This window comes from Pongo pygmaeus, chromosome 1, assembly GCF_028885625.2.
Source record: "Pongo pygmaeus isolate AG05252 chromosome 1, NHGRI_mPonPyg2-v2.0_pri, whole genome shotgun sequence".
In the NCBI taxonomy this organism is placed as follows: domain Eukaryota; kingdom Metazoa; phylum Chordata; class Mammalia; order Primates; family Hominidae; genus Pongo; species Pongo pygmaeus.
The window spans coordinates 215090437-215114639 of NC_072373.2; the positions used below are offsets into that span (position 1 = coordinate 215090437).

The 24203-nt window shown below is 45.8% G+C and overlaps 1 protein-coding gene across 3 annotated transcripts in view; it reads right to left on the reverse strand.

Annotated features, from left to right (window-relative positions):
• The window catches only part of SPEN (spen family transcriptional repressor), a 94276-nt gene continuing 70073 nt past the window's right edge, over positions 1 to 24203 (reverse strand). For all 3 annotated transcript variants that reach the window (XM_054436830.2, XM_063659246.1, XM_054436839.2), the window contains 9 exons: positions 21470 to 21595; positions 21007 to 21120; positions 19549 to 19662; positions 18160 to 18260; positions 4169 to 12338; positions 2799 to 3281; positions 2438 to 2632; positions 1586 to 1744; positions 1 to 1159 (listed from right to left, as the gene is read on the reverse strand). In XM_054436830.2, coding sequence (XP_054292805.1) covers positions 1028 to 1159; positions 1586 to 1744; positions 2438 to 2632; positions 2799 to 3281; positions 4169 to 12338; positions 18160 to 18260; positions 19549 to 19662; positions 21007 to 21120; positions 21470 to 21595 — 9594 coding nt within the window. In that variant the 3' untranslated portion in view covers positions 1 to 1027. The remainder of the gene's footprint in view (positions 1160 to 1585; positions 1745 to 2437; positions 2633 to 2798; positions 3282 to 4168; positions 12339 to 18159; positions 18261 to 19548; positions 19663 to 21006; positions 21121 to 21469; positions 21596 to 24203) is intronic.

The window sequence follows — 24203 nt, forward strand, 5'->3', positions numbered from 1 at the left end:
TGTGTTTTATATTTTTTAATAAAGTTTGTAATCCAATGGACACACAAAACAAAACTGCGCTGGGAAAAACAGTTTCATAAATTAATAAGTGTTAGGAAGCTGGGGGAGAGGTCAAGGTAACAGGAAGAGGGGTTAGCCAGTCTTTTTGTACAGGTGCCGTGTGACACTTCCACATCGCGGGAGCAGGACCCGTGCTGTACCGAAGCGCACTTATACAAATGAGTGGGCAATACAAAGTCTGAATATGAAAATAAGATTTCCTCTGAAAACACATTTTTGGCACAGATTAAAAAAAATGTATGTCGGGGGATTTGATTTTTTAAGTCAGTATTATATATATTTATATATATTATATATTTATATATACACACATCCCAAGTTCTGCATATCCCACACCAAGAGAAAACCTTTCTGTTTGCTCTTCAACTGTAAACTGTACATCCCGGTGAATCAAAGACGGTGGCAGCAGGAGAATTAAGGTGACGCATCCAAATGAGCAAGGGAGATGGGGGTGGACAAAAAAACCCAATGAAATGTTCCTTGACCCCAAGGTCTCAGCAGAAGTTTGAAGTCCTTCCTGCGTTAAGAGTCCGCAATGTGTGTCTACACACACCGAGACATCCAGAGTGTCACAGCCTGTCTTCACTGGGCAAAAGTCCAAGTCACTAATTTAGTGCAAAGGCAGTTCTGTTTTCTTGTTTCTTAAACAAACAAAAAAAATTTCATTCCACTGCCCTGTTCCTTTTCTCCAAAAAGAGGAAAGAGAAACCCAGCCCCAGGGTGTCTGCGAGTCCATGGGTTGGTGATGTGTCCTTGGGCTAAAGCATTATGTAAACATACAAGGTAGCAGCACCACTCCTAGAGGAAGTCTGTCCAACTGAGCCAGGCAGCAGGACAGCAAAAGGCTGGCCGTCTGGCAGTGGAGTCTGTCCCCTTCGGCAGCTTCTTCCTCTGCTTGGCTGGGTTGTCCTTTGTTTTTGCTGCAGAGCCCTGGGAAGATTCACTGAGGTGATAACCACTCAGTGGCTCACACGGAGGCAATGACAATCATGAGGTGGGGAGAGATGTTGGAGATGCTGGCAAGGAGGTCAGGGGCCAGGCGGGACAGGTGACTCTCAGAGAACTCACAGGGCGGGAAGATCTGCAGCACGTAGGCAGGCTGGAGACAGGATAGAGAGCAAAGTGGGACCCTCTGTCTTCACCCCCACAACTCCACTTCCATTGGGGAGCCCTGAAAAGGCCCAATGCTAAGAGCCAGGCCAAATCAGTCCCCAACCAGCAAATGTGCCAGGACTATGTCTACTGGAAGACCTAGCAGGTGTCAGAAAACTATAAACAGGAACCCCCTGGGGCCCTCTTCCCTATCTTTAAACTCATGGAAAACCTGTGTTCTCAGCAGTTCCCTGGGTTCTCTTCAAGATGAGTGATGGCGCCCCACCCCATGTGGTCTACTGACTTCTGTCCAAAATGCCCCTTTGCCCACCTCTGGGGCCAGATCTAGTGGGCACCAGATGAGTCAGCCCACCTACCCTGACCAGCCCCACCTGTGGATGTACATGTGAAGGAAGGACACAGGACAACCGACCTGATTGGAGCCAGGGTTGGGAACGTTGATGATCCCTGCTGCCTGCTTGGCCTGCAGGTAAGTGATGAAGGCAGCCTTGAGGGACTCGGTCTGGCTCACAACATCCTCTTGGTCACGGCCACAGGGCAGAGCCAGCAGCAGACAGTAATCTGTCTCCACCTGAGGCAGAGGCCAGCTGCCAGTGAGCAGGGGCCTCCTAGTCAAACAGCAGCCCACATCCAACCCACAGTATCAGGTCCACAAAAACCCCCACCTCTGAGATGACTTTAAAGTCCACCCTGATATTTGAATGAAAAAAAAAAAAACAAAAAACTTTTTTTCAACCTGAGAAAGCTGATTTAAAAAATAATAATTTTTAAAAACTGTAAAGCCTTGTTTCTGGGTCTAGAGGTACTTTACATCCCCCACCAAGTAGAAGCATAGTGGACCCTTCATTGCTCACTTCAAGAATACCGTTACTGGCCAGGCACAGTGGTTCAGGCCTGTAATCCCAACACTTTGGGAGGCCAAGGCAGCCAGATCACTTGAGGTCGGGAGTTCAAGACTGGCCTGGCCAACATGGTGAAACCCCAACTCTACTAAAAATACAAAAAATTAGCTGGGCATGGTGGTGCGTGCCTATAATCCCACCTACTCAGGAGGCTGAGGCAAGAGAATGGCTTGAACCCGGGAGGCAGAGGCTATAGTGAACAGGATCGCGCCGCTGCACTCCAGCCCAGGCGACAGAGACGGTTTCAACAAGAATACAGTCAATGCTTCCATGACAGGCCAGGGAGATGGGCTGGCAGGGACTACCTGTGTCTTCCCTCTCTGTAGGTGGGGCAGTTGCTCACCTGGCCCCTAGAGTCTTACCGTCATCCTTCGGGCAACCCCTTCCAGCTGCGTTGCCTCCAGCCGCATCCTCTGGGCGATCCTTAGTGGGGGCCCTCCTTCAGAAAGGGGCAGGGACCGATGGGCCAGGACGTTGTTGCCAGAGACGAAGTGGAGCTGCACAGCAGCTGTGTCATTCTTGAGGGCCAGCAGGCCCTGCCACACGATGGGGTACTTCTGCTCACAGGGAAACAAACAGGAAGTGAGCTCATGGCCCCTCGCTGAGCCACACTGGACGCGGCCAGAGGCTGTAGCTTGCGGGTCTGTTAACTAGGGAATCTTAGGACATTTGACATGGCATAAAACCTGGGGGCCAGGAAGGGTAGCCCCTGCTCATGCTTACCTTCAGAAGTTGAACCATATCCACGGGTCTCTGGGAAGTCAGGTGTGGAGAGGAATCTTGTTTGGGGGTTGGCTGGAATTCAGTGTGTGGCAGAACCAGTCCTGGTGGGGTGCTGGGGCCAGAGGTTGTTGGGACAAACAACGGCTGTTTTGGGGCAGTCTGAGTGGGAAGAGGGACTGGAAGGTCAGGCTTCATGGAGACAGACACAGGGGAGGGGAAGGAAGTCGGGCCTGTTTCCGCTTGTGCCCTCTGAACCTGGGTGTGAGGCTCAGGCGGCCTGTTTGCAGGTCCAGCTGGGAGGCGAGGCTGCTCTACTCCCGTCTGGGTCCCCTTTGCCTCCTGGGACACTTGAGGCATCTTGCTGCTTGGTGGCTGGCCGGGCTGGCTGAGCTGGGAGGGCGGGCAGGGTGGTGCGGGCTGGGCAGGCTGTGTGGACTGCACAGGCTGAGGGGGCTGCAGGGGCTCACCTTCAGGAGGAGGGCCCTGGGGTCGGGAAGGAAGGCAAAGGGACAGAGTCAGTCTGTTGTGCACAAGCCCCTGAGCCCAACAAATGACCCAAAGGGCCATAGGGAAAGGGTGAGATGTGGCATCTCCTGTTAAGTCAGGCCCACAGAAGGAGCCTGAATCAACAGAGCTGTTCTCGGGGTTCCAGGTAAGGAGAGATCCCCTATTATCTGCCTCCCGCTGACGCTACCCAGCAAGAGCTCCCTCCCCATATGCAGAACTCCCCATGACGTGATCTAATACTTTCATCTCAGAACTAAGAAAGCTCTTTAAACTCATGAAAAGATCAACATCTTTAGGGACTAGCTGACCAGTTCACTTGTACTCAACCACTATCTTTACCAAAAGGCGGATTTAAGTAGGGACAGGGTTTCACCATGTTGGCCAAGCTGGTTTTGAACTCCTGACCTCAAGGGATCTGCCAGCCCTGGCCTCCCAAAGTGTTGGGATTATAGGCGTGAGCCACTATGCCTGGCTTTTTTTTTTTTTTTTTTTTTGGAAACTGGGTCTCGCTCTGTCACTGGAGCCTAGTGGCACCACTTGGTTCAATGCAACCTCTGCCTCCAGGGCTCAAGCAATTTTCCCACCTCAGCCTCCCAAGTAGCTGAAACCACAGGTGTGTGCCACCACACCTGGCTAATTTTTTTTTTTTTTTGTAGAGATGGGGTTTTGCCATGTTGCCCAGGCTGGTCTCGAACTCCCGGGCTTAAGCAGTCCTCCCGTCTGGGCCTCCCACAGTGCTGGGATTACAGGCATAAGCCACCACACCTGGCCCCTGATTTCCTTAACACATCTTTGCTTAAAAGCCTGCTGAGCCCCACAAGCACATGCCCAACAGACAGTGGGGAGATACCTGGCTGGCTCACCTGAGCAGCTGTCTTGGTCCGGGAAGGCAAGCCAACAGAGGAAGCGGCAGGAAACTGAGTGTGTGTGAGCTGGGCCGGGGGGTGGTAGGTGCGGATGTCGCCATACCGGTACTCTTGAAACAGCTCCCCGCTGGAGTGCACAATCTGCACCCCATGGGTCACCACCACAGGAGGGGTCAGAGGCAGCCCCTGGAGTTGGTTACTGGGGGTAACTGTGAGGATACGGGCCTCACCATGAGGGGCGGGGGCAGGAAGGGGGACGGGGACAGGGACGGGGGCAGGGGTGGGGGTGGGGGCAGCTTTGGCATCTGGTGTCTTGGCAGCTTCCTTCCCTGGCTGCTGAGGGGCCTTGCTGGCTGGTGGCACCTTCACCACCCCATCCGCGGCCCTGGGCTGCTCGCTGACTGCCGTCACATGTGGATGCACCATGATCCTCACATCCCGTGGCACAGTATAGGGGTGCAGTCGGTACTCAGACTGCATGACTAGTACCTCTGACTGCACAGGGGCTGTGGCTCGAGCGACAGGAAGGTGATAATGCACTTCCTCCTCGGGAGGGTGCTGGGAGGCCAGCGCAGGCACACCAGCTGGGGCTGGCTGCGGGGTGCTGGCACGCTGTGGGGCCCTGACCTCTATTTGCTGGGGCTGCAGCGGAGCCCGAGGAGAGTGAAGCGCTTCTGGCCGGATGCTGTAGGTGATACTGGGCAGCGTTGGAGTGTTCATTCTCACCTCGCCCTGGGAGAGGTGGCTCAGGGACACAGTCTGGGTGATGCTGTGGGGTGGCATGATGACAGACTGCTCTGGGTGGATGCTGGAGATGAACTGGGGCACCGGGATGCCTGCAGCCAGCATGACTGTGGCGTTGGTGGAGAGCGCCGTGGATGCAGTACTGCTGGGGTGGCTTGCCCTTGGGAATGAGGATGGCCCGGGTCCACTGGGTCGAGGAGAATGAGCTTCTAGCTTTGCAGCTGCCAAATGGGAGACAGTTCGATCTGCTGGGATGCTGGGCCCCGAGGGGACATGGTTGACTTCTGTAGGCAGTTTGCTGGGCAGAGCAGGAGGGTGGTGGGGCGTGAGCGTGGACCCCAGATTGGCCGGCTGAAGGACCTTGGTCTCGATTTTAAGGGTGACGGGGTCAGCAAGCTTCTTGTTTGTGGTGACAATGCTTGGGGTGAGGACCAGCTGGTTGTGAACCAGCACAGGGGGTGTGTTGATCCCCTGGGTGAGAACCTTCACCGTGCCTCCCTGGGTGACAGGCGTGGACACCGAGAGGTGAATGGGCTCGGGCTTCTCCAAGGATGGCCTATCGGCCTTCACAGACGAAATCACAGGAGAGGCGTTATATGTCTGGGCAGTCAGTACCAACGTGGAATGGGTGGCCACGTTCGCATAGCCTGCAGGAGCTTGAGGGCCTTTGGATGGAGGCTGCGATGCTGTGACAGAATCGGGTTTGACCTGGGACTTGGACACCGACTGCTGAAATTCAATGTCCATTGCACTGGCCGGGGGGATCTGGCTGATCTTGGCGCTGATCCGCTGTGGGCCTTCCGTCTTCTGCCCTGAATAACTCAGGAGCACAACCCCTTCAGAAGTGTTCACACGCAGCCCCGCCCCTGAGCCCGCGTCTGCCGGACGATCATCGATCACAGGCATGGACCCTGGGTGGAACCGACTGTTTTCATTAGCACTCGCTCTCTGTTTGCACTTTGCTGATGGCGCAATCACTGCCCCTGCCATTGTCACCGTGCCCGTTGTAGCCGTCACACCACCAGATGCAGCAGTAACCGCACCCGCTGTGACGGTCACTGCACTTGCTGTGGCATTCACTGCACTCGCGGCGGCATTGACTGTGCCTGGGGCGGCGTTCACTGTGCCCACCGTGGCGTTCACTGGAGTGGTGAGAACATTCACTGGCCCTGTAAGAACATTCACAGGCCCCTTCAGGACGTTCACGGGCCCAGCAGGGGTGCTCACCAAACTTTTCAGTGTGGTCACTGAGCCCTTCACAGGGCCTTTCAGGGCATTCACTGGGACCAGGGAGACGTTCACGAGGCCAGTGAGTGCGCTCACCAGACCAGTGAGGGTTTGAGGAGCTGGTTTTGCCAAGGTTATCTTCTGTGAATTTTCCAGGTCAATGCTGACAGGCATCCGGCTAATAACAGAGGTAATTTTGGGAGCAATGACTGGAGCCACCTTTTCCTTGTCAGCAGTTACCAGCACCTCCGAGGCTTGTGTCTCAGAGTTGTTTGTCACTGGAACTGCTGTTTTTTCTTCTAAAGGCTTTTTAGATTCAACTGGAGGGGGCGGGGCCTCATGTAGGCAAGGGGCAGCACTGACAGGCTCTGCAATGGCTGTGGTGACACTTGTGGAAGTGACACCTGTGGCAGACACATACTTGGGGTCCATGAGAATCTTCCTCAGGGTGCTGGAGCTGGTGTCAACATCAGAGGCCTTTGTGTCTGGGGGAAGAGCTGGAGATGGAGTGGACTGAGCCCGTGGCTCCTCCTGCCTTGTGATCCACTCTGTCACCTTAGTAGGGGGGCTCTGGTGTGGGATCCCCCCAGAGGCGACAGGAGGTGAGAGCTTTGCTGCAGTTACAGAAGGCAGTGTGGGTACGGGGATGCTTGGATCACTGGGTGGGGTTACCGGGTCACTTTCAATGATGGAATGCACCCGGAACCTGGCTTGAGGCTCCTCATCCACCGGTGCTGGCTGGGGAGGTGGGGGAAGGTCTGGGGGCACAGATGCTTTGGTTGGAGTCCTTTCCTCAACACTGATTTCTTGGGATGAATTCTCTGTGGAGGGAGTCTTGCTTAGGTCAGAAGTACATGACTGAGGAGGAGTGGAATGGGGTTTCTCACTCTGCTTTTCTTCCTGTGGGGCTTCGGGGTGCTGTACGGTTGTCCCCTCATTTGCAGCAGGACTCTCACCTTGAGCTTGGTCGGATTCAGGGACATGGCTCTCTACAGGAGCCACCACTTTCTTGTTTGTGTTCCGTTTGCGGCGTGAGCGGGTTGTTTTCTGGCGCCCTTTGTCTTTCCGAACAAGAGTGACTTCCACTTCTTTAGACCCTTTGGCTTCTGGCACTGAGTGTGAGGTTTCACTGCTATTTCCTCTGGCTTCCTTGGTATCTGTTGGGCCTGCTGAGGGGTCAGGAGCATTGACTGGAGGCCTAGAAGATTCTGTAGCAGCCTCAGTTTCCAGGATGCCAGATACAGCCTCATCTGTCTCCATTCCTTCCTCAGAAGGCTGCAGCGCCTGTGCACCTGCCGGGGGTTGCAGATCTGTCTGGGATTCTCCAGGATAAGGTGGAGGTGCTGGGAAGTTTTCTGGCTCCCCAGAAATGTCATTGATGATGGAGCCGATGGCCGCAGCCAGCTCTGTTTCACTTGCTTGGTGTGCAGGCTTGTCCCTGTCCTCTGGGGCAAGGCCCTCTGGTGCATCTGCCTTATAGGCAGCAGAGGCAGAGGACTCGGCGAGCTTTGCGATGTGTTCCACGGCCTGCTCCAGCTCCATCTGCTTGGCTAACTGGGTGGCTTCTGGGGACGGCCCAGAGGCAGACACGTCTTCTTTCTCTGGTTCCTTGTCTGGATCAACTGGGTCACTTTTCAATTGGGATGATAAACCATCCTCCTTTTGGGGACTCTCACTTTTCTCAGGGGAGACTGCCACCACCCCGGCTTCCCTCTCCCCTGCCTGTGCTGCAGCCCCCCTGGGACTGACAGCAGCATCCACATTTTTCAGACTTGCAGATTTGTCCACTGCTAACCTGGAGTTTCGAGATCTTCCTCTCTTTGATTTGGAGTTTTTTTCAGGGGCCGGTTTTTTCTCTACAACTTCAACAGGGGCAGCTTCAGGGGGGTTTTTGTCTGTGCCAGCATCTTTTCTGTCACGTTTCTGTTCACTCCCTGCCTCCTCCTCAGCAGCCTTGGGTTCCATGGAGCTCTCTTTCACGCCTATTTGGGGGCCCACCTCAGTGGTGGCCTCAGGACGTGTAGCATCCACCTTTGGTTCATTTTTTCCCTTTTTCCCTTGGGGTCCACCACCAGCTGCAGTTTTCTGGGACCTTGGGGACCGCCATCCCTCAGGTGGCTTGAGTGTTTCTGCAGGTTCCTTGGCCTCGTTCTCCTCCTCTTCATCGGCTCGCCGGCGTGTCTTTGGAGGCCTTCCCCTCCGGGGGGTGGTGGGAACCGCCGCGGCCTCCTGAAGCTCTCGCTCCAGTCTCTTTCTGGTCACTCTTGGTTGCTCAACAGGCTCTTTGACAGGAGAGCGGTTTTCGTGGTCACCCATGGTTGCATAGACGCTCCTTACATTCCGGCGCCTTGTTCGGCTGAGAGGCAAACTTGGTTCGGGATGTTCAAGGTCTGCAGCAGAGTTTTTAGAAGCAGTCCTTGTAATCTTCTCTGCCTCCATCTTCAATTCCAAAAGCTTCTGTGCTTCTCCCCGAGGAGAATTGGACCGCTTGAGTTTTTCCCGGTCTATCCTCTCACTCTTCCTTGTGACGGGCTTCTCCACGATACTCACTGCAGCTGCCTGAACAGGGGTCTTTGAACGCTTGCTTTTGTTTGGCTTTTTATCCTTTGCAGCAACTGGAGGATCAACCTCTAAATCTTCAGAAGCTGGGGGCTGAGCCTCAGGAGCAGCTTCGGCTTTCTGGTTTGCGTCAGGCTCAGCATCTGCAGTGGCGTCTGGCTTTTCGGCCTTTGGCTCATTGGCTTCCTCAGACTTCTGAACTGGTTTTGAAAGTGGCTGGGTACTGTCAGGCTCTGGATCTACGTTGCTCTCTGCCTGGGAAAACGAGGCCCCGGGAGTTGGAGGCTTGGCATCCAGATAAGGCAGCTGGTCACCTGATGAACCTTCCTCAACACCCGCAGGCATCACGGCAGCTTCTTTATTGGGGTCTGCTCCTGGGGGCAGGTCTACTTGTTCCAGCTGTTCCACAGGGGCAGGAGCAGGTTCAGACGCAGGCTTTGCTTCTTCTGAGACGGTGGCTGGCTCCGCAGTCTTCTCTTCTGTTACCAAAGGCGCCTCTACCATTTTGTCACCAGTGGTCTTCTCTAGTGCTGATGGGGCTGATTCTAGAGTTACAACTGTGACACTTGGAGGCCCAACGGAAGGTGGAGTTTTCAGTTCTGAATCTTTATTCTCAGGAGCAGATTCTGGGGTCTTGGGATGATTCTCTGTATCTTCCTGTTTCTCAACCTCTTTGGGTTTCTGGTCTTTTTCTTTTTCTTTCTGTTGCATCCGTGTGAGCTCCATAAATCTGCTATGGAACAGAACTACTGGTTCTTGAATGGAATCAGTTGTGCTGTTTGCTCCCTCAGATGTCTGCTTCCCATAGATCCTACCAGAAATGAAGTCAGAGTCTTCCTCTTTTCTCTCTAGATGCTGCAATCGCTTGGAATCTTGTTCAAAGATTGAGCTGTGTAAAAAACGAGAAGCAAACAATTCCTGCCTCTCTTGCTCTTCTTCTTTATGGTCCTCTTTCTTATCATCCATTTTCCCTTCTGAATCAGTCCGAATTTTCTTCTTTTTCATGTACCAGGATGGAATAGGTCTTGGAGCAGAGTCAACCTTTTCTTTATCTTTGTTGTTTCGAAAATTTGCAAATCGGGAATCCCAATCAAGAAAAGACCAATTTTCTTCACGAGATGAAGAGAGGGATTTAGCTCTTTCAAGCAAAGCTTTAGTGTCTGGTGTGATTGTCTTATCCAATGCAAAAGAGTAAAATTTGTTCCTTTCTAAAGAACTAGAGAGTCTTTCATCTCGCTCACGTAGCTTGTCTTCTCTGTCCCTCAATAAAAAAGACAATCGAGAACTTTCATATAATGCAGAGGCTCTGGGTGAGTGGGATTTGTGTTCACCATCTTCGTCAGAATCAGAAGGCACCTCACCAGGTTCCAGATCTCGTACAGACCTTTTTCGAAGGCTATCTCTCTTAATTATGCTGTTTGGGAAACTCACATCAAATCTGCTGGCATCTTGTTTCATCTGAGAGTCCCAACGATTTAGTTCATCTTCAGAATTCAAGACAGATAGTTTTATTTTGGCCATATCTGCCATCTGTTCTCTCCTGCTAGAATCATAAGGATTAAATTTTAAAGACTCTTCCCTGACTGTTATGTTAGAATAGGGGAGGCCTTTTTCATCTACTTTAGGAGACCCTTTTACTGACATTAGCCTAGGGGAGCCTATGGGATCCTCATCTTCATGGAAGGAACCATGTCGGACACTGGGAGAACCACCAGTCCTTTCAGAATCTTCGCTGATTTGGCGTGAACTTCTGTAATTCCGTTCTCGCTTGGTGCAGACATCAAAATCGACATGATCCATCCTTTTCTTTTTGCTAGGAGGAGAGTCATCAGTGACATCTTGAGGGGGTTTGCCTACCTCGTGAACGAGGCTACGTCTTTCATATTCATCTACATCTTTTTTAGGACTGCCAAACTTCTCAGACTTGGCTATTTCCATTTCCATCTGCTGTTTCCTACGACTCTGCTCCATTTGTTTTCGGTAACTCTGCGTGTGATCGATGTCAATGCCAATTTTTTCTTCAGTATTTACTGAATGTGATTTCTCTTGGCCTGATTTACGTTCAGGTGTTTCATCACGAAGACTGCAATAGTTTTTCCTAACGTCTTCTCTTTCTGGTCCTTGATCATCTAATACCTGCAGCTGTTTGAGCTGTGGTTTTGAGGGAATGGGCTTTTTTGATTGGATTTCTTGATTTTCTACAGATTCACCTGCTGGTTCTCCCAGTCTTGCTTGTAGGTCTGAGCTGGGCCTTGAGCCAGACCCAACAGAAATACTGGCAAGCTCCTGACAGTCTTTGGGGCTGGCAACAGTATTAAGTCTGTCCAGTTTGATTTTTTTAGATTCTCTTTTAAGAATTTCTTTCCTCACAGGCTTTCTTTCAGCCTCTCCTTCCCTCAGCAGAATGACCTCTCTAGAGGACACGTCAGGCTGCTTTTTTGAAAGCACGCGAGCATCCTCCATCTCTGGACTGCTTTTCTTGACCTCTGGTTTTTGCTTTTCTGCTTTTAAATTGGAATCTGCAAAGCGCCTTTTCCTTGCTTCCAGCTTCTCCAGATCCACAGCACTTACCCCATCTGCAGCCTGCTCAGGCTTGAGGTGTTTCCTGGCTTTAAGCCTGCCCTCCTTCTCCACCACTTCAACATGGCTTGAAAGCCCCTTTTCCTTTGGTACTTTCATTCTAACTGATTCCAGTTTAGACAAGTCAGATTTTGCAGGCTCCGTCTGAGAGACCTGAAGTTTCTGGTCCAGGGCAGAAGATTTGACAGTGTCATTATCAAGCTTGGCTTTCAACTTTTCCATAGGAGTGTGGTCAATGACCTTTCCCTCTTTCTCTTTCACTCGAGTCAAAACCACGCAAGGCATGAGTTCCAGGCGGTTTTTCGCTATTCCCTCTTTGTCAGCTTTCTCTCTGCTCAGTTTATTACAACTCCTGGGCTTTTCAGGGCTTTGCTCTCGCTCATTTTCTTGGTCCGTTTCTGAAGACTGAGAACTAGGGGAGTGAACCTTTCCTTTGCGTTTTTGCTTGTCAGTTTTGTCCTTTTCCACTTTTTCCTTCCGTATTAAGCGTCTCTCTCTCTCCACTCTCTCTGGATCAAAAGTTCGTTCTTTATCTGTCTTTTCATTTTTTGTATAGCGCTCCAAACGAGATTTGTCAAGTTTCTCATATCTTGGAGGGGAGAGTGAGCTACAGCTTCCACTCCGGTCTGAGGATCGGCTGTAAAGCCTCCTCTCAGAATCACTCGGCAACCTCTCTGCCTGAGAGGGAGACGCTCCAGGACTCTGTGGACGTCGCAAGTGAACAGGACTTTGACTTCGTTCAATTGGCCTCCTCTCATGGTCTCTGTCCCGGTCGGACTCAAATCTTTCCCGTTCTCTTTCTCGTTCCCTTTGCCTGTAACTATATTCCCTAATATCTTGTTCATAAGGATCATTCCTGTAATCCCTGTATTCCCGAGGATCATCGTAGTATCGTGATTCATAGTAGTCTCCTTGGTAAGTTTCCCATTCTGAATAAAACTCTCTCCCTCGAGCTGGATAGTCCCGCCTGGAATCCTCAGGATAAGTGCCTGGAGTTCGAACACTCTCATAATATGTACGATCTTGGTTATAGTCGTAGGATGCCCTTCGTTCCTCTCTGCCAAAAAATAACAAAGATATTAGTTCTTTTGTTTCCTCATCACTTATGCATGAAATCATACATATGAAATCAGAAATTCCTGCTTCTAAAAAATCTTTGACATTATTTAATCATCTGTGAAATGATTAGTTTGTAGTAGCTATCCACTATAGCTTTAAGTAGCTACTAGGCACTTGAAATCTAGCTAAATTAAGATGTGTAAAATACACACCCAATTTTGTAGACCTAGTTTATAGAAAAACAACAATTTAGACTGATTATATGTTGAAACAACATTTTAGATATATTAAAGAAAATTAATTTCACTTTGTCTTTTTAATGTGGCTACTAGAAAACTTAAAATTACATATACAGAACTTATATAACTTACATTATGCTTCTATTGGGCAGTGGTGATTCAACCCTTTTTTAATGTTTCTGGTAACTCCGGCGTTGTGACAAAGCAGACACTAGTTACTGGACAATATCCCCACACTCCTACCTAAGTCTCCCACAAAATTACTATTCTATAAAAAGATATTCTTACCACAACTTGGGAAATAAACCCACTGTTTAGAAAAACAGATAAAAATTTTAACTAAAATCTTGCCATCTATGTGACCTGTATGATACTGGTAACACTTCTATCTAACTCAGTTTTTAAAAAATACACTGGAACCTGGTTAAACTCTCTGAACTCAGTCTCCTCACTCATTAATGATGGTAGCTTTTCCTCATAAAGCTCTTAAAAAGATTAAGATAATATCTGTAAAAACTTTCCTAGCATAATCCTAGGCAGGTACTTGGCCTCAGTAAATGTTGTCGCTTTCCCCCAGGCTGCCAACTAACAAACCAGGGATGACTGCAAGCACCGTGAGAGAACTCCTCCAGTTTTAAGGAACTCACCACAGGTTTTCTCTCACAGGGACCTGTCTGGTGCATTCAAAATAGGATTAAATTTACACATAAGAACATATATTATATGAAATTAAATACACCTGTAACAGAGACCAATTACTTTCTTCACTCATTCATTCTCCGCAATGTTTGTTCTCTCACGTAGATACACCTGGCTCATTCTAGGTAACACTGCCATTAGTAGCTCGCTGAAAGAACACTAGAACTCGGCCGGACGCGGTGGCTCATGCCTGTAATCCCAGCACTTTGGGAGGCCGAAGCGGGCGGATCACGAGGTCAGGAGATCAAGACCATCCTGGCTAACATGGTGAAACCCCATCTCTACTAAAAATAGAAAAAATTAGCCAGGCGTGGTGGCGGGCGCCTGTAGTCCCAGGTACTCGGGAGGCTGAGGAAGGAGAATGGCATGAACCTGAGAGGCGGAGCTTGCAGTGAGCCAAGACTGTGCCACTGCACTCCAGCCTGGGTGACACAGCGAGACTCCATCTCAAAAAAAAAAAAAGAACACTAGAACTTAAGCCCCATAAAGGCACAGGCTTTGTCTTCTTGGCCAAAATTTCTCTAGCTCTCACAACAGCACTTGGCTCATAGCACTCAACTATTTGTTGAAAGAATGAACTTTAGAAAAATATATCAAAGCTGCTACTAAATGATGTTCCAACTCCTTTGAACAGCAAATGAAGCATCTAGACTGAACATTCCAACACCGGAAGCATCAATAACACATTATTTTATGTGTGTGTGTGTGTGTGTGTGTGTGTGTGTGTGTGAAGCATCAATAACACATTATTTTATATGTGTGTGTGTGTGTATGTGTGTGTGTGTCTCTGTGTGTGTGTGTGTATACACATATAAATATACATAGTTATAAATATGTGTGTGTGTGTGTGTGTGTGTGTGTATATATATATCCGAGCTGGAGTGCAGTGGCACAATCTCGGCTCACTGCTCTCCACCTCTGGGGTTCAAGCGATTCTCCTACCTCACCACCACTACCATGAGTAGCTGGGAATACAGGCATGTGCCACCAAGCTTGGCTAATTTTTTTGATTTTTAGTAGAGACAGGTTTCACTGTGTTGGCCAGGCTGAACTCAAACTCCTGACCTCTGGTGATCTGCCCGCCTCAGTCTCCCAAATTTCTGGGATTACAGGCATGAGCCACTGTGCCTGGCCTATTATATGTACTTATATTGAACTTCCTTAGTTCAAAGAAAATATTTTATTATGTATCTATGATATTTAGTTTAATTGGATTCAAGATGATCCCTCCATAGCTCCATGGGAATCAGATTCTTTGTCTAAATACTGACCAGCCAGCTCATAAATAACTGTTACTAGGCATGGAATTAGGCTAATTTAACTCATTACCACCATAAATACATACTTTGAGGATGTATTTTCCACATGAAGGTGAACACATTATATACCTTCTAATATTATAAAGTGAATAAGACACCTAGAATGGTCATTAGTTTACTGCCCATATTAATGGTAGGCTTGAGTCATATTTTAAAAACACAGTATCAAGATATCTTTTTAATTAAGCAAACTAAAACTATATCTAAAAATATGGGCTGGGCATGGTAGCTTTGGCTTGTAATCCTAGCACTCTGGGAGGCCTGCTTGAGGCCAGGAGTTCAAGACTGGCAGGATCAACACAGCAAGACCCCATCTCTACCAAAAAAAAAAAAAAAAAAAAAAAAAAAAAATTTAATAAAAATTTATAAAGTAGTAATATAAAAAAAAGTTTTGGGAGGCAGAAATATATGTATAAGCATTCATGCTGGAGCACTGTTCAGCTTAACAAATACTTATTTTGCTGGGCCCCATGACAACAAAAGAAATAAGCAGTTCTGCCCTCAAAGAATTCAACAATTTAAGCAGGGACAACACAACTGGCACTTGGACCATGTACGGGGACACTGAAGAACTGCAGAAAGTCAGGTTCAGAGAGAACTCTGTTCACAAAACCACACAGTATCCAAAGAACCATAAGTAGATGTCATCTGAATCACAATGTGACCCTGTAAATTCATCTCGAGAACCACTTTGGTAAAGAGTAAGCTCAATGCACTAGCAGGTAGGAACCCTAGGTTTATCCCCAGCCCAGCCCCTTAGTGGCCTGTGACCTTATTAGCAAAAGTTCCTTCCATAAAAAGAGTTACCTGACAGAGTATTAGAGGGATCAAATGAAATACTACTTGGAAAATGGGAAAGCCCTGTGCAAATACAGTTTGCATTCCTGAGCTTATCATTAGCATTAAAGCATTTTTTTTCATTCATGCATCAACTATTCCATTCTATGGAAGAGGCAAAGATCCTCAAAGTCTACTGCAAGGAATGCATTCCATAAGCATTGCCAACTGAAACCACACGGGGCAAACCTGGGTCACAGTGAAGTCCCACACCCTCCTGCTTCCTCGTGAAGAGATAACCGCCATTTGAGAGTGATAAATAACCATGAGAAAAAACACAGAACAAACCCAAAGCCAGTTAGTTCATCACTAAAACAAACAATGACTTTTGGCCAAGCGCGGTGGCTCACATCTGTAATCCCAGCACTTTGGGAGGCCGAGGCGGGCGGATCACCTGAGGTCGGGAGTTTGAGACCAGCCTGACCAACATGGAGAAACCCCGTCTCCACTAAAAATGCAAAATTAGCCAGGCCTGGTGGCGTGTGCCTGTAATTCCAGCTACTCTGGAGCCTGAGGCAGGAGAATCACTTGAACCCGGGAGGCAGAGGTTGTGGTGAGCCGAGATTGCGCCATTGCACTCCAGCCTGCGCAACAAAAGCGAAACTCTGTCTCCAAAAAAAAAAATGGATTTTAAGTAGTAATATACAAAAAGTAACACCCACATTACATTATTCAACCCTCACACAAAACTGCTGTTTTAAAATATTTAATGTACACAGAGGATTTTAATGGATTTTCTATGTTTTAGGTGCAAGTAGGCCTCCGGGACACTTTCCACTCACCTATAGATAAGAATTCCTTGTAAGCATTTACTGTATTAACAATGACTTCAAACTGCTACTTGGGAAGCCAGGATGGAGAATATTTTTCTCTCTTGACATGAGACACACACATTCTCTTGCATGTGGCCACGCAATTTTACGCTCACTCTCACTCTCTTACACTCACATAACTGAGAAAACAGCATATCAAGCCTGACTTTCTAGCTAAAGGAGTATTGATCTTTGAAGCTTTGTGATTTGGATTCTGATCTGGTGAGAAACCATCAAAACCTGACAAGTTTGACCTTTTGAGAATTTGGCTGTAGCGAGCATTTTTCATTTAAAAACACCAAGCAGTCCGGGCGCGGTGGCTCACGCCTGTAATCCCAGCACTTTGGGAGGCCAAGGCGGGTGGATCATGAGGTCAGGAGTTCAAGACCAGCCTGACCAATATGGTGAAACCCCGTCTCTACTAAAAATACAAAAATTAGCTGGGCATGGTGGCATGCGCCTGTAGTCCCAGCTACTCGGGAGGCTGAGGCAGGAGAATCGCTTGAACCAGGAAGGCAGAGGTTGCAGTAAGCCAATATCGCATCACTGCACTCTAGCCTGGGCCACAGAGCAAGACTCCATCTCAAAAAAAAAAAAAAGAAAAGCACCAAGTATTCAACGACTGTTGTACAATATTCCACTAAGAAATGAATTTATATTAATACTTGCTATCACTTACAAATGAATTGGCAAGAAGAGGCAGTAGAAAGGGAATGCATTCAACAGGGCTTGTGGCAGCACAACCCTGACTTGGCTCATCTTGCAATGGAGCCCTTTTCATACTTTGAACTCAAGTGTCTAAAGGCGTTTTTCACACAAACCTTTTGTCTAACACATATAGGGGTGGAGACCTAGTGGGAACATTCCAGGAAACTTAATCAGAGGCATGTCTGGAAAAACAGCTTGATCATATGGACCAAATTTCCATTTTCAAAAGTAATCAGCTATTGAAGAATCCGGTGGCATTATCTTAAGATGTTTTACTATATTTCGGTCTGTTCTGCAGAAAAAATATTAAATACTACATAACCATGACTAAAAGTATTAACAAGGGGAAATCAGGTTTGCCCTGCACATTGCCAAAGTTGCCAGTTTACATATGCTTTGGCTTATTGATTCACTTTGACTATTTAAGAGATTCAACTTTAAAATAAAGCTCTTGATATTCTTTTGGAAGTTTTTATTTTATTTTATTTTTTTAAGTTAAATGTATGAGCACATACAACCTGGATGTTGTCATTACTAAATATGTAGCCATTTAAAAATTTATAATGCACTCTAACATATATTAATACATTTACTTTAAGAAGTAACTGTAAGCAAGATGATTTGTATTTATGATTAATGGTACATAAAGCAGACCAGGTGTGGTGGCTCACACCTGTAATCCCAGCGCTTTGGGAGGCCAAGGCGGGCAGATCACTTGAGCCCAGGAGTTCAAGACCAGCCTGGACAACATGGAGAAACCCCGTCTTTACAAAAATTATTCCAGTGTGGTGGCAAGTGTCTGTAGTCCCAGCTATTCAAGAAGATGACGTGTGAGGATCACTTGAGCCTATAAGGCAGAGACTGCAGTGAGCCATGATCATGCCACTGCACTCCAGTCTGGGTGACAGAGTGAGACCCTGTCTCAAAAAAAAAGTACATAAAGTTATCTCCTGGCAAAACAGTAACTCTTTCAAGCTCTAGGAGCATTCAGTGAGAAATCCAGACAGGTTGCTCCAAACCCATAGGAATTACCTGGAAACTGGATTCAAAAAAATAAACCTGTGTTTCCATATGAAGTGATAAAAGAGATGCATTCTCTATTCTAGAAGATGAAAGTAGGGGTAAAGAGTGAAAAATAAAATTTAATGCCATCTTAAGTTTCTGTATTAAAACTCAAGCTACACTGATAAGTTTAAAACACCTACCTTCTTTCGGCTAACATTTCATAAAAGTCTCTGATGTCTTGACCAGATTTTTCCATGCAGTGATAAAAAGCCAGCTGACTTTCCCGATTTGCAAAATCCACCTTTTTTTTAAAAAAAAAAAAAAAGAGGTGTTTGATATAAGTTTCAAATTTTAATGATGGAAAAAGGTTATCAAATTTGTAAATTCTTCACAACATAGCCCTTCTGAGAAAATTTCAGGAGACAGCAATGTATCTCAAGTAAAACAGTCCTAATCACTGAAACTATATTTTATTAACCTGAAATCTCTCAAATTCTGTATAAACCGTGTTAAAGGAATGAAATTTATAAAGTTTCAAACCCAATTGTGAAGGAGTGAAAAAAGCAAAATGGAAAACTGAAATGGCAATTAAGTAATCAGATCAACTAAATCCATCAATCTCTGTTGCCAAAACTACTGTTAGAATATAAAACAAAATATAGATGAACATTTTAAACTCTACTCACAGCTGGGCCTCAAAGTTACTAAAGCATATGATGCCCATCAGCTATCAATTAGCTTATCATCTTATTTTTAAAATACTTCTTTCAACCTAACAATCATAGTTATTTCATAGTTAAGTGCATAAATTCCTTCAAACTACCATGAATACAAGTTTTTAAATACATACACTGGACATAAAGTTATGCTTTCAGTGGCTACCCACTCTTCAGGAGAGTAGGAAAGGAAAGAAAGACATATCATTCAGGATGCTGGACTGATACTATGAGGCCCTGGGTGTCAGATACCCATGACTGTGGTCAAGCCTGCGATGAGAGTATCTGTGTGAGCATCAGCACCCGGACACTGAGAAGCACACTTCTTTGAATGAGAGGATTTTTAGGGAAGGATCTTTGGCTAATGGTTTGAAGATGCTGTGCCCACAAGTAGCTGAGCATAAAATTGTAATATTCCCCTTAAACACTAATGATACAGCATACGTGTCTTGTAAACCACTCCCCTGGCTGGCAGCCTACAAAATGCTAGTTATTAACGGGGTGATCTTTTTTTTTTTTTTTTGGTGATGGCATCTCACTCTGTCGCCCAGGCTGGAGTGGTGCAACGGCATGATCTCAGCACACTGCAACCTCCGCCTCCTGGGTTCAAGCAATTCTCCTGCCTCAGCCTTCCAACTAGCTGGGATTAACAGGCATGCGCCACCACGCCCGGCTAATTTTTTTTGTATTTTTAGTAGAGACGGGGTTTCACCATGTTCATCAGGCTGGTCTCAAACTCTTGACCTCAGGTGATCCACCCGCCTTGGCCTCCCAAAGTGCTGGGATTACAGGCGTGAGCCACCACACCCGGCCCAAGAGGGTGAGATTTGAATAGGACTTTGTTTTGCTTCTGTTTAAAGTCATTCTGCACACCTTAATTTTATTCCCACCAATTTTCCTCCCTTTGGTCTCTTTTACAGCTGCTTGTGCATATTCAATTTCATTGTAGAGAACCAGGGCCATGCCTTTTAAGCGGTCAAACACCACCTGTAAAACAAACAAACAAAAAACAAGTAAGAGCCTCATCCACTGGACTTAGTGTCAGTCACAACAAAATCCTAAGCCACAAGGACACGGATGAGAAAAAATTTATTTTTATATATTTTATTCTATTAAAAAAAAGTGTGATGCACATTGTAGTGAACACAATAAAATGAAAATGTGCAGGGACTGTTTAGAATCAGACATTATGGCTTGAGATATTATGCCTTTATTTTGTTCTTCTGTATTTTACTTTGTTTTCCAAGTTTACTGACCACTATATTGTATTTCAGTAAAGTATTCATCTTGTTTTGGCTCAAAACAAAAAAGCAAAACCAACAACAACAAAAAACACCCTTGAAAGGAAGGAAAAATTAACAACAACGAAGAATTTCTGTGAACTTTGGCTACAAGTAGCATAACTGTCTTGAGGCTGTGGATTTTTTTACATAGGCAATCTTTAAGATGTGTATTTCTCTCAACAACAAAAGCTACATTTAAAGTATTGTCTGCCAGGCGCGGTGCCTGTAATCTCAGCACTTTAGGAGGCCGAGGCAGGTGGATCACTTGAGGTCAGGAGTTTGAGACCAGCCTGGCCAACATGGCAAAACCCCATCTCTACTAAAAATACAAAACTAGCCAGGCGTGGTAGCACACACCTCTAATCCCAGCTATTCGAGAGGCTGAGGCTAGAGAATCGCTTGAACCTGGGAGGTGGAGATTGCAGTGAGCTGAGATCCCACCGCTGCACTCCAGCCTGGGTGACAGAGCGAGACTCTGTCTCAATTAAAAATAAATAAATAAATTTTAAAAAAAGCATTGTCAAGGCTATACAATATACCTACCACAGAGTAAACATAGTTTTAAGAAACCGAAGCTTTACCTTCACACACTGAATTGGGTCTGGAGACCCTTTTCCTGTTGCTTATGGATGTATTACATAAAAATCATTGGTTAGATGAATACTCTGTTGTGTGAACTTCCCCTCATTTAAAAAAGTCTAATTACATATTTAGTGTAAATATGAATAACTATATAATCAGACTATCTAATTTTAATGTAAGATAAAATTATAAAAATCCCTAAGCAACATTTCTATTTCATTCTATTTATACTATGAGAATAGTTTCAAAATTAATCACCTTGGCTAGTTCAAAATAGTTTTTTCAAAATACTCATAACTTAAGGCAACAGATGCAAATGCCCTTACTGACCAAATCTTAGCAAACATAATTTTAATGTGCTCGTTATTAAAGAAATAGGCAATGCTAGCCAATTGAGACTGAAAGGAGAGAATACCAAGACGAGTGAGTCAGAAGTCTGAACCACACACTAAAACCTCCCGCCTACCTTTACCACAGGCCCATATCGGCAGAAATGTCGTGTTAAATACTGATCTGACACGTTCGAAGAAAGCCCATCTAGCCACACGCAGTTTGTAGGCATGCTCTTTCCAAAACCCAGCTGAATATAAAAGGCAAAATTTCTATTAGTAAAGTTCACAATTACTATTCAACTACAGAATTCTCAGAAAACTGGTTTTCTATAGGAATCTTATGAAATCAACATCTCAAGTGGGAACGATCTGGTTAAAATTAAATAGGAATATACAAAAAAAATTCGGCCTGGCTAATCGAGTATTAATCAGATTATAGTATATAATAGGATAGGAATGCAAAGAAGTATATCACTTTTATGGTTATCTGTCTTACTAGGATCTTAAATAATAAGGCATATGCAAAAAAAAAACCCTTCAAGTCTTAAAAAACAAAGCAAATCATAACAGCACAATAATTTATGCAAATTCATTTACCTTGAGGCGATTATTTCCAAGATATTCCCCATCCATCTTCTTAATAGCTTTACAAACGCTAGCAATATCACAGTATTGCAGAAACGCATACTGAGGAACTCCATTTACTTTCTTAATGTCAATATCCTGAAAAAACCAATGAATACAACTTAGCAATATGCCCAAGAAAATAAATTAGAATCAACCAAGTCCATATAGGGTATTTATTTCTCAAAAAAGTCATGTTCTCAATCATCATTTACTTAGTTAAAAAAATTGTACACCTTAATACAATGGTAAGTTACTAGTTTGCTATAAAACATATAGCATTTATTGTCACAAACCATGAAATCCTCATGTGAAGCTCTCTGCAGAGGAGCAACAGCATTGCAATTCAAAATTCAAAATTTAAAATCCATACTAACAGCATTCACAGAAACTTAACGATAATAAAGAAAAGGCAGGCTATTTAATGAAATCCTAAGAAATAATCCCCTTCTGCAATATCTAAAATCGTTATTAGGGGCCAGGCCATTTAAAATATGATATCTGGCTGGGCACGGTGGCTCACGCCTGTAATCCTAGCACTTTGGGAGGCGGAGGCGGGCAGATCACTTGAGGTCAGGAGTTCGACACCAGCCTGGCCAACCTGGTGAAAACCTGTCTCTACTAAAAATACAAAAATCAGCCAGACATGGCGGCACATGCCTGTAATCCCAGTTATTCTGAAGGCTGAGGCAAGAGAATCGCTTGAACCCGGGAGGCAGAGGTTGCAGTAAGCCAAGATCGCGCCATTGCGCAGGTGACAAAAGTGAAACTCCGTCTCAAAAATAAATATGATATCTGAGAAGATTAATAAATCTTTGTTCTTTAACCTTTAAAATTAAAAGATCAATCAATCAATAAATAACAGATAACTGTCTAAAGACAAAAGAAGCTGGAACCCACATAGGTTACTGAATTCCATACCACCCATCTAGGTAGGCAGTAGAACTGCAATTAGAGTATATGCTACTCCCACAAAACCAAAAGAATTTGACAAATCAAAATAATTGAAAATGAGGTCATCCATTTCTCTATCAGCAAGGAAGGATGTTGGGGTGGGGCTGACATACCTATCAAGGACAATAACTAACTACCAGGGCTTCCAGTGCTTTGATGAAACCTCAGATGTGTGACTTTCTGGCCAAGAATCTGTAATATCATATTGTTGGAGCATTAATTGGGGGTTGTGGTTCTCTATAAGTTTGCTGTGGCTGAACCAAGAAAGAAGGCATGTGCAGATTTCTACAGAAATTATGATTCTATGAAAGATTTTGAGGAGATGAGAAAGGCTGATATCTTACAAAATGATATATCCCAGCCTGGGCATGGTGGCTCACACATGTAATCCCACCACTTTAGGAGGCCAAGGCAGGCGGATCACCTGAGGTCAGGAGTTTAAGACCAGCCTGGCCAACACGGTGAAACCCTGTCTCTACTAAAAAATACAAAAATTAACTGGGCATGGTGGTGGGCGCCTGTAATCCTAGCTACTCAGGAGACTGAGGCAGAAGAATCGCTTGAACCCAGGAGGCGGAGGTTGCAGTGAGCCAAGATCGCACCACTGCACTCCAGCCTGGGTGACAAGAGTGAAACTCTTGTCTAAAAAAAATAATAATAGTATATCCCAAGATTACAAAGCTGTGACCAAAATATTTTCATTTTTAAACTGACTCCAATTTTGAGTGATAAAGGAACAGAAAACTTCTTGTACCCCTTAATCTAACAATGACTTGCATAATATAAAAAGTGATTCAAATTAAGACTTCCTAATAGAATTGAACTGCTAGCAGATGACATCCATATTCTAGTAATCCCCAAGATATTTCTGATGTGCACTGTGATCACAAAACAATCATACACTAATTTGCTGCTTCTATTTTTGGAGACAGGGTCTCACTCTGTCACCCACGCTGGAGTACAGTGGCGTGATCTCGGCTTACCGCAGCCTCTGCTTCCTGGGCTCAAGTGGTTCTCCAGCCTCAGCCTCCTGAGTAGCTGGGACTACTAGAGCAAGCCACCAACGCCCAGCTAATTTTTGTATTTTTATAGAGACAGGGTTTCAACACGTTGCCCAGGCTGGTCTTAAACTTCTAAGCTCAAAGTGATCTGCCCACCTCACCCTCCCAAAGTGCTGGGATTATAGGTGTGAGCCACCATGCTCAGCCTGCTGCTTCATTTTTACAAACGTTTTTCTCTTCCAGATTTTCCTTTTAATCCACAGGACTAGAGATGGCATTAAAACAAAACCCAATGAACAAAGAAAGATAAAAATGGGTAAGAGCCAGCCTGGGCAACATGGCAAAACACCACCTCTACAAAAAACACAAAAATTAGCTGGGCGTGGTGGGACATGTCTACAGTCCCAGCTACTCAGGAGACTGAGAGATGGGAGGATCACTTGAGCCCAGGAGGTTGAGGCTGCAGTGAGTCGTGATCATGACACTGCACTCCAGGCTCGGAGACAGAGTGATACTCTGTCTCAAAAAAAAAAAAAGAGGTAAGAAAATATATATGTGTAAACAAAGGACATATATTACATTTTTACACACGTATATAGAACCATACCCAATGGGATTCTCTGGATTATCTTTTAGCAAGAGCTAAAAGCACACAACAATATTCATTACACCATTAAATATCACCTTTCCAAATATAATCTGTACTATGCTTTATGTGTTATGACAAAGACCTAAAATTGTTTTCATAGTAA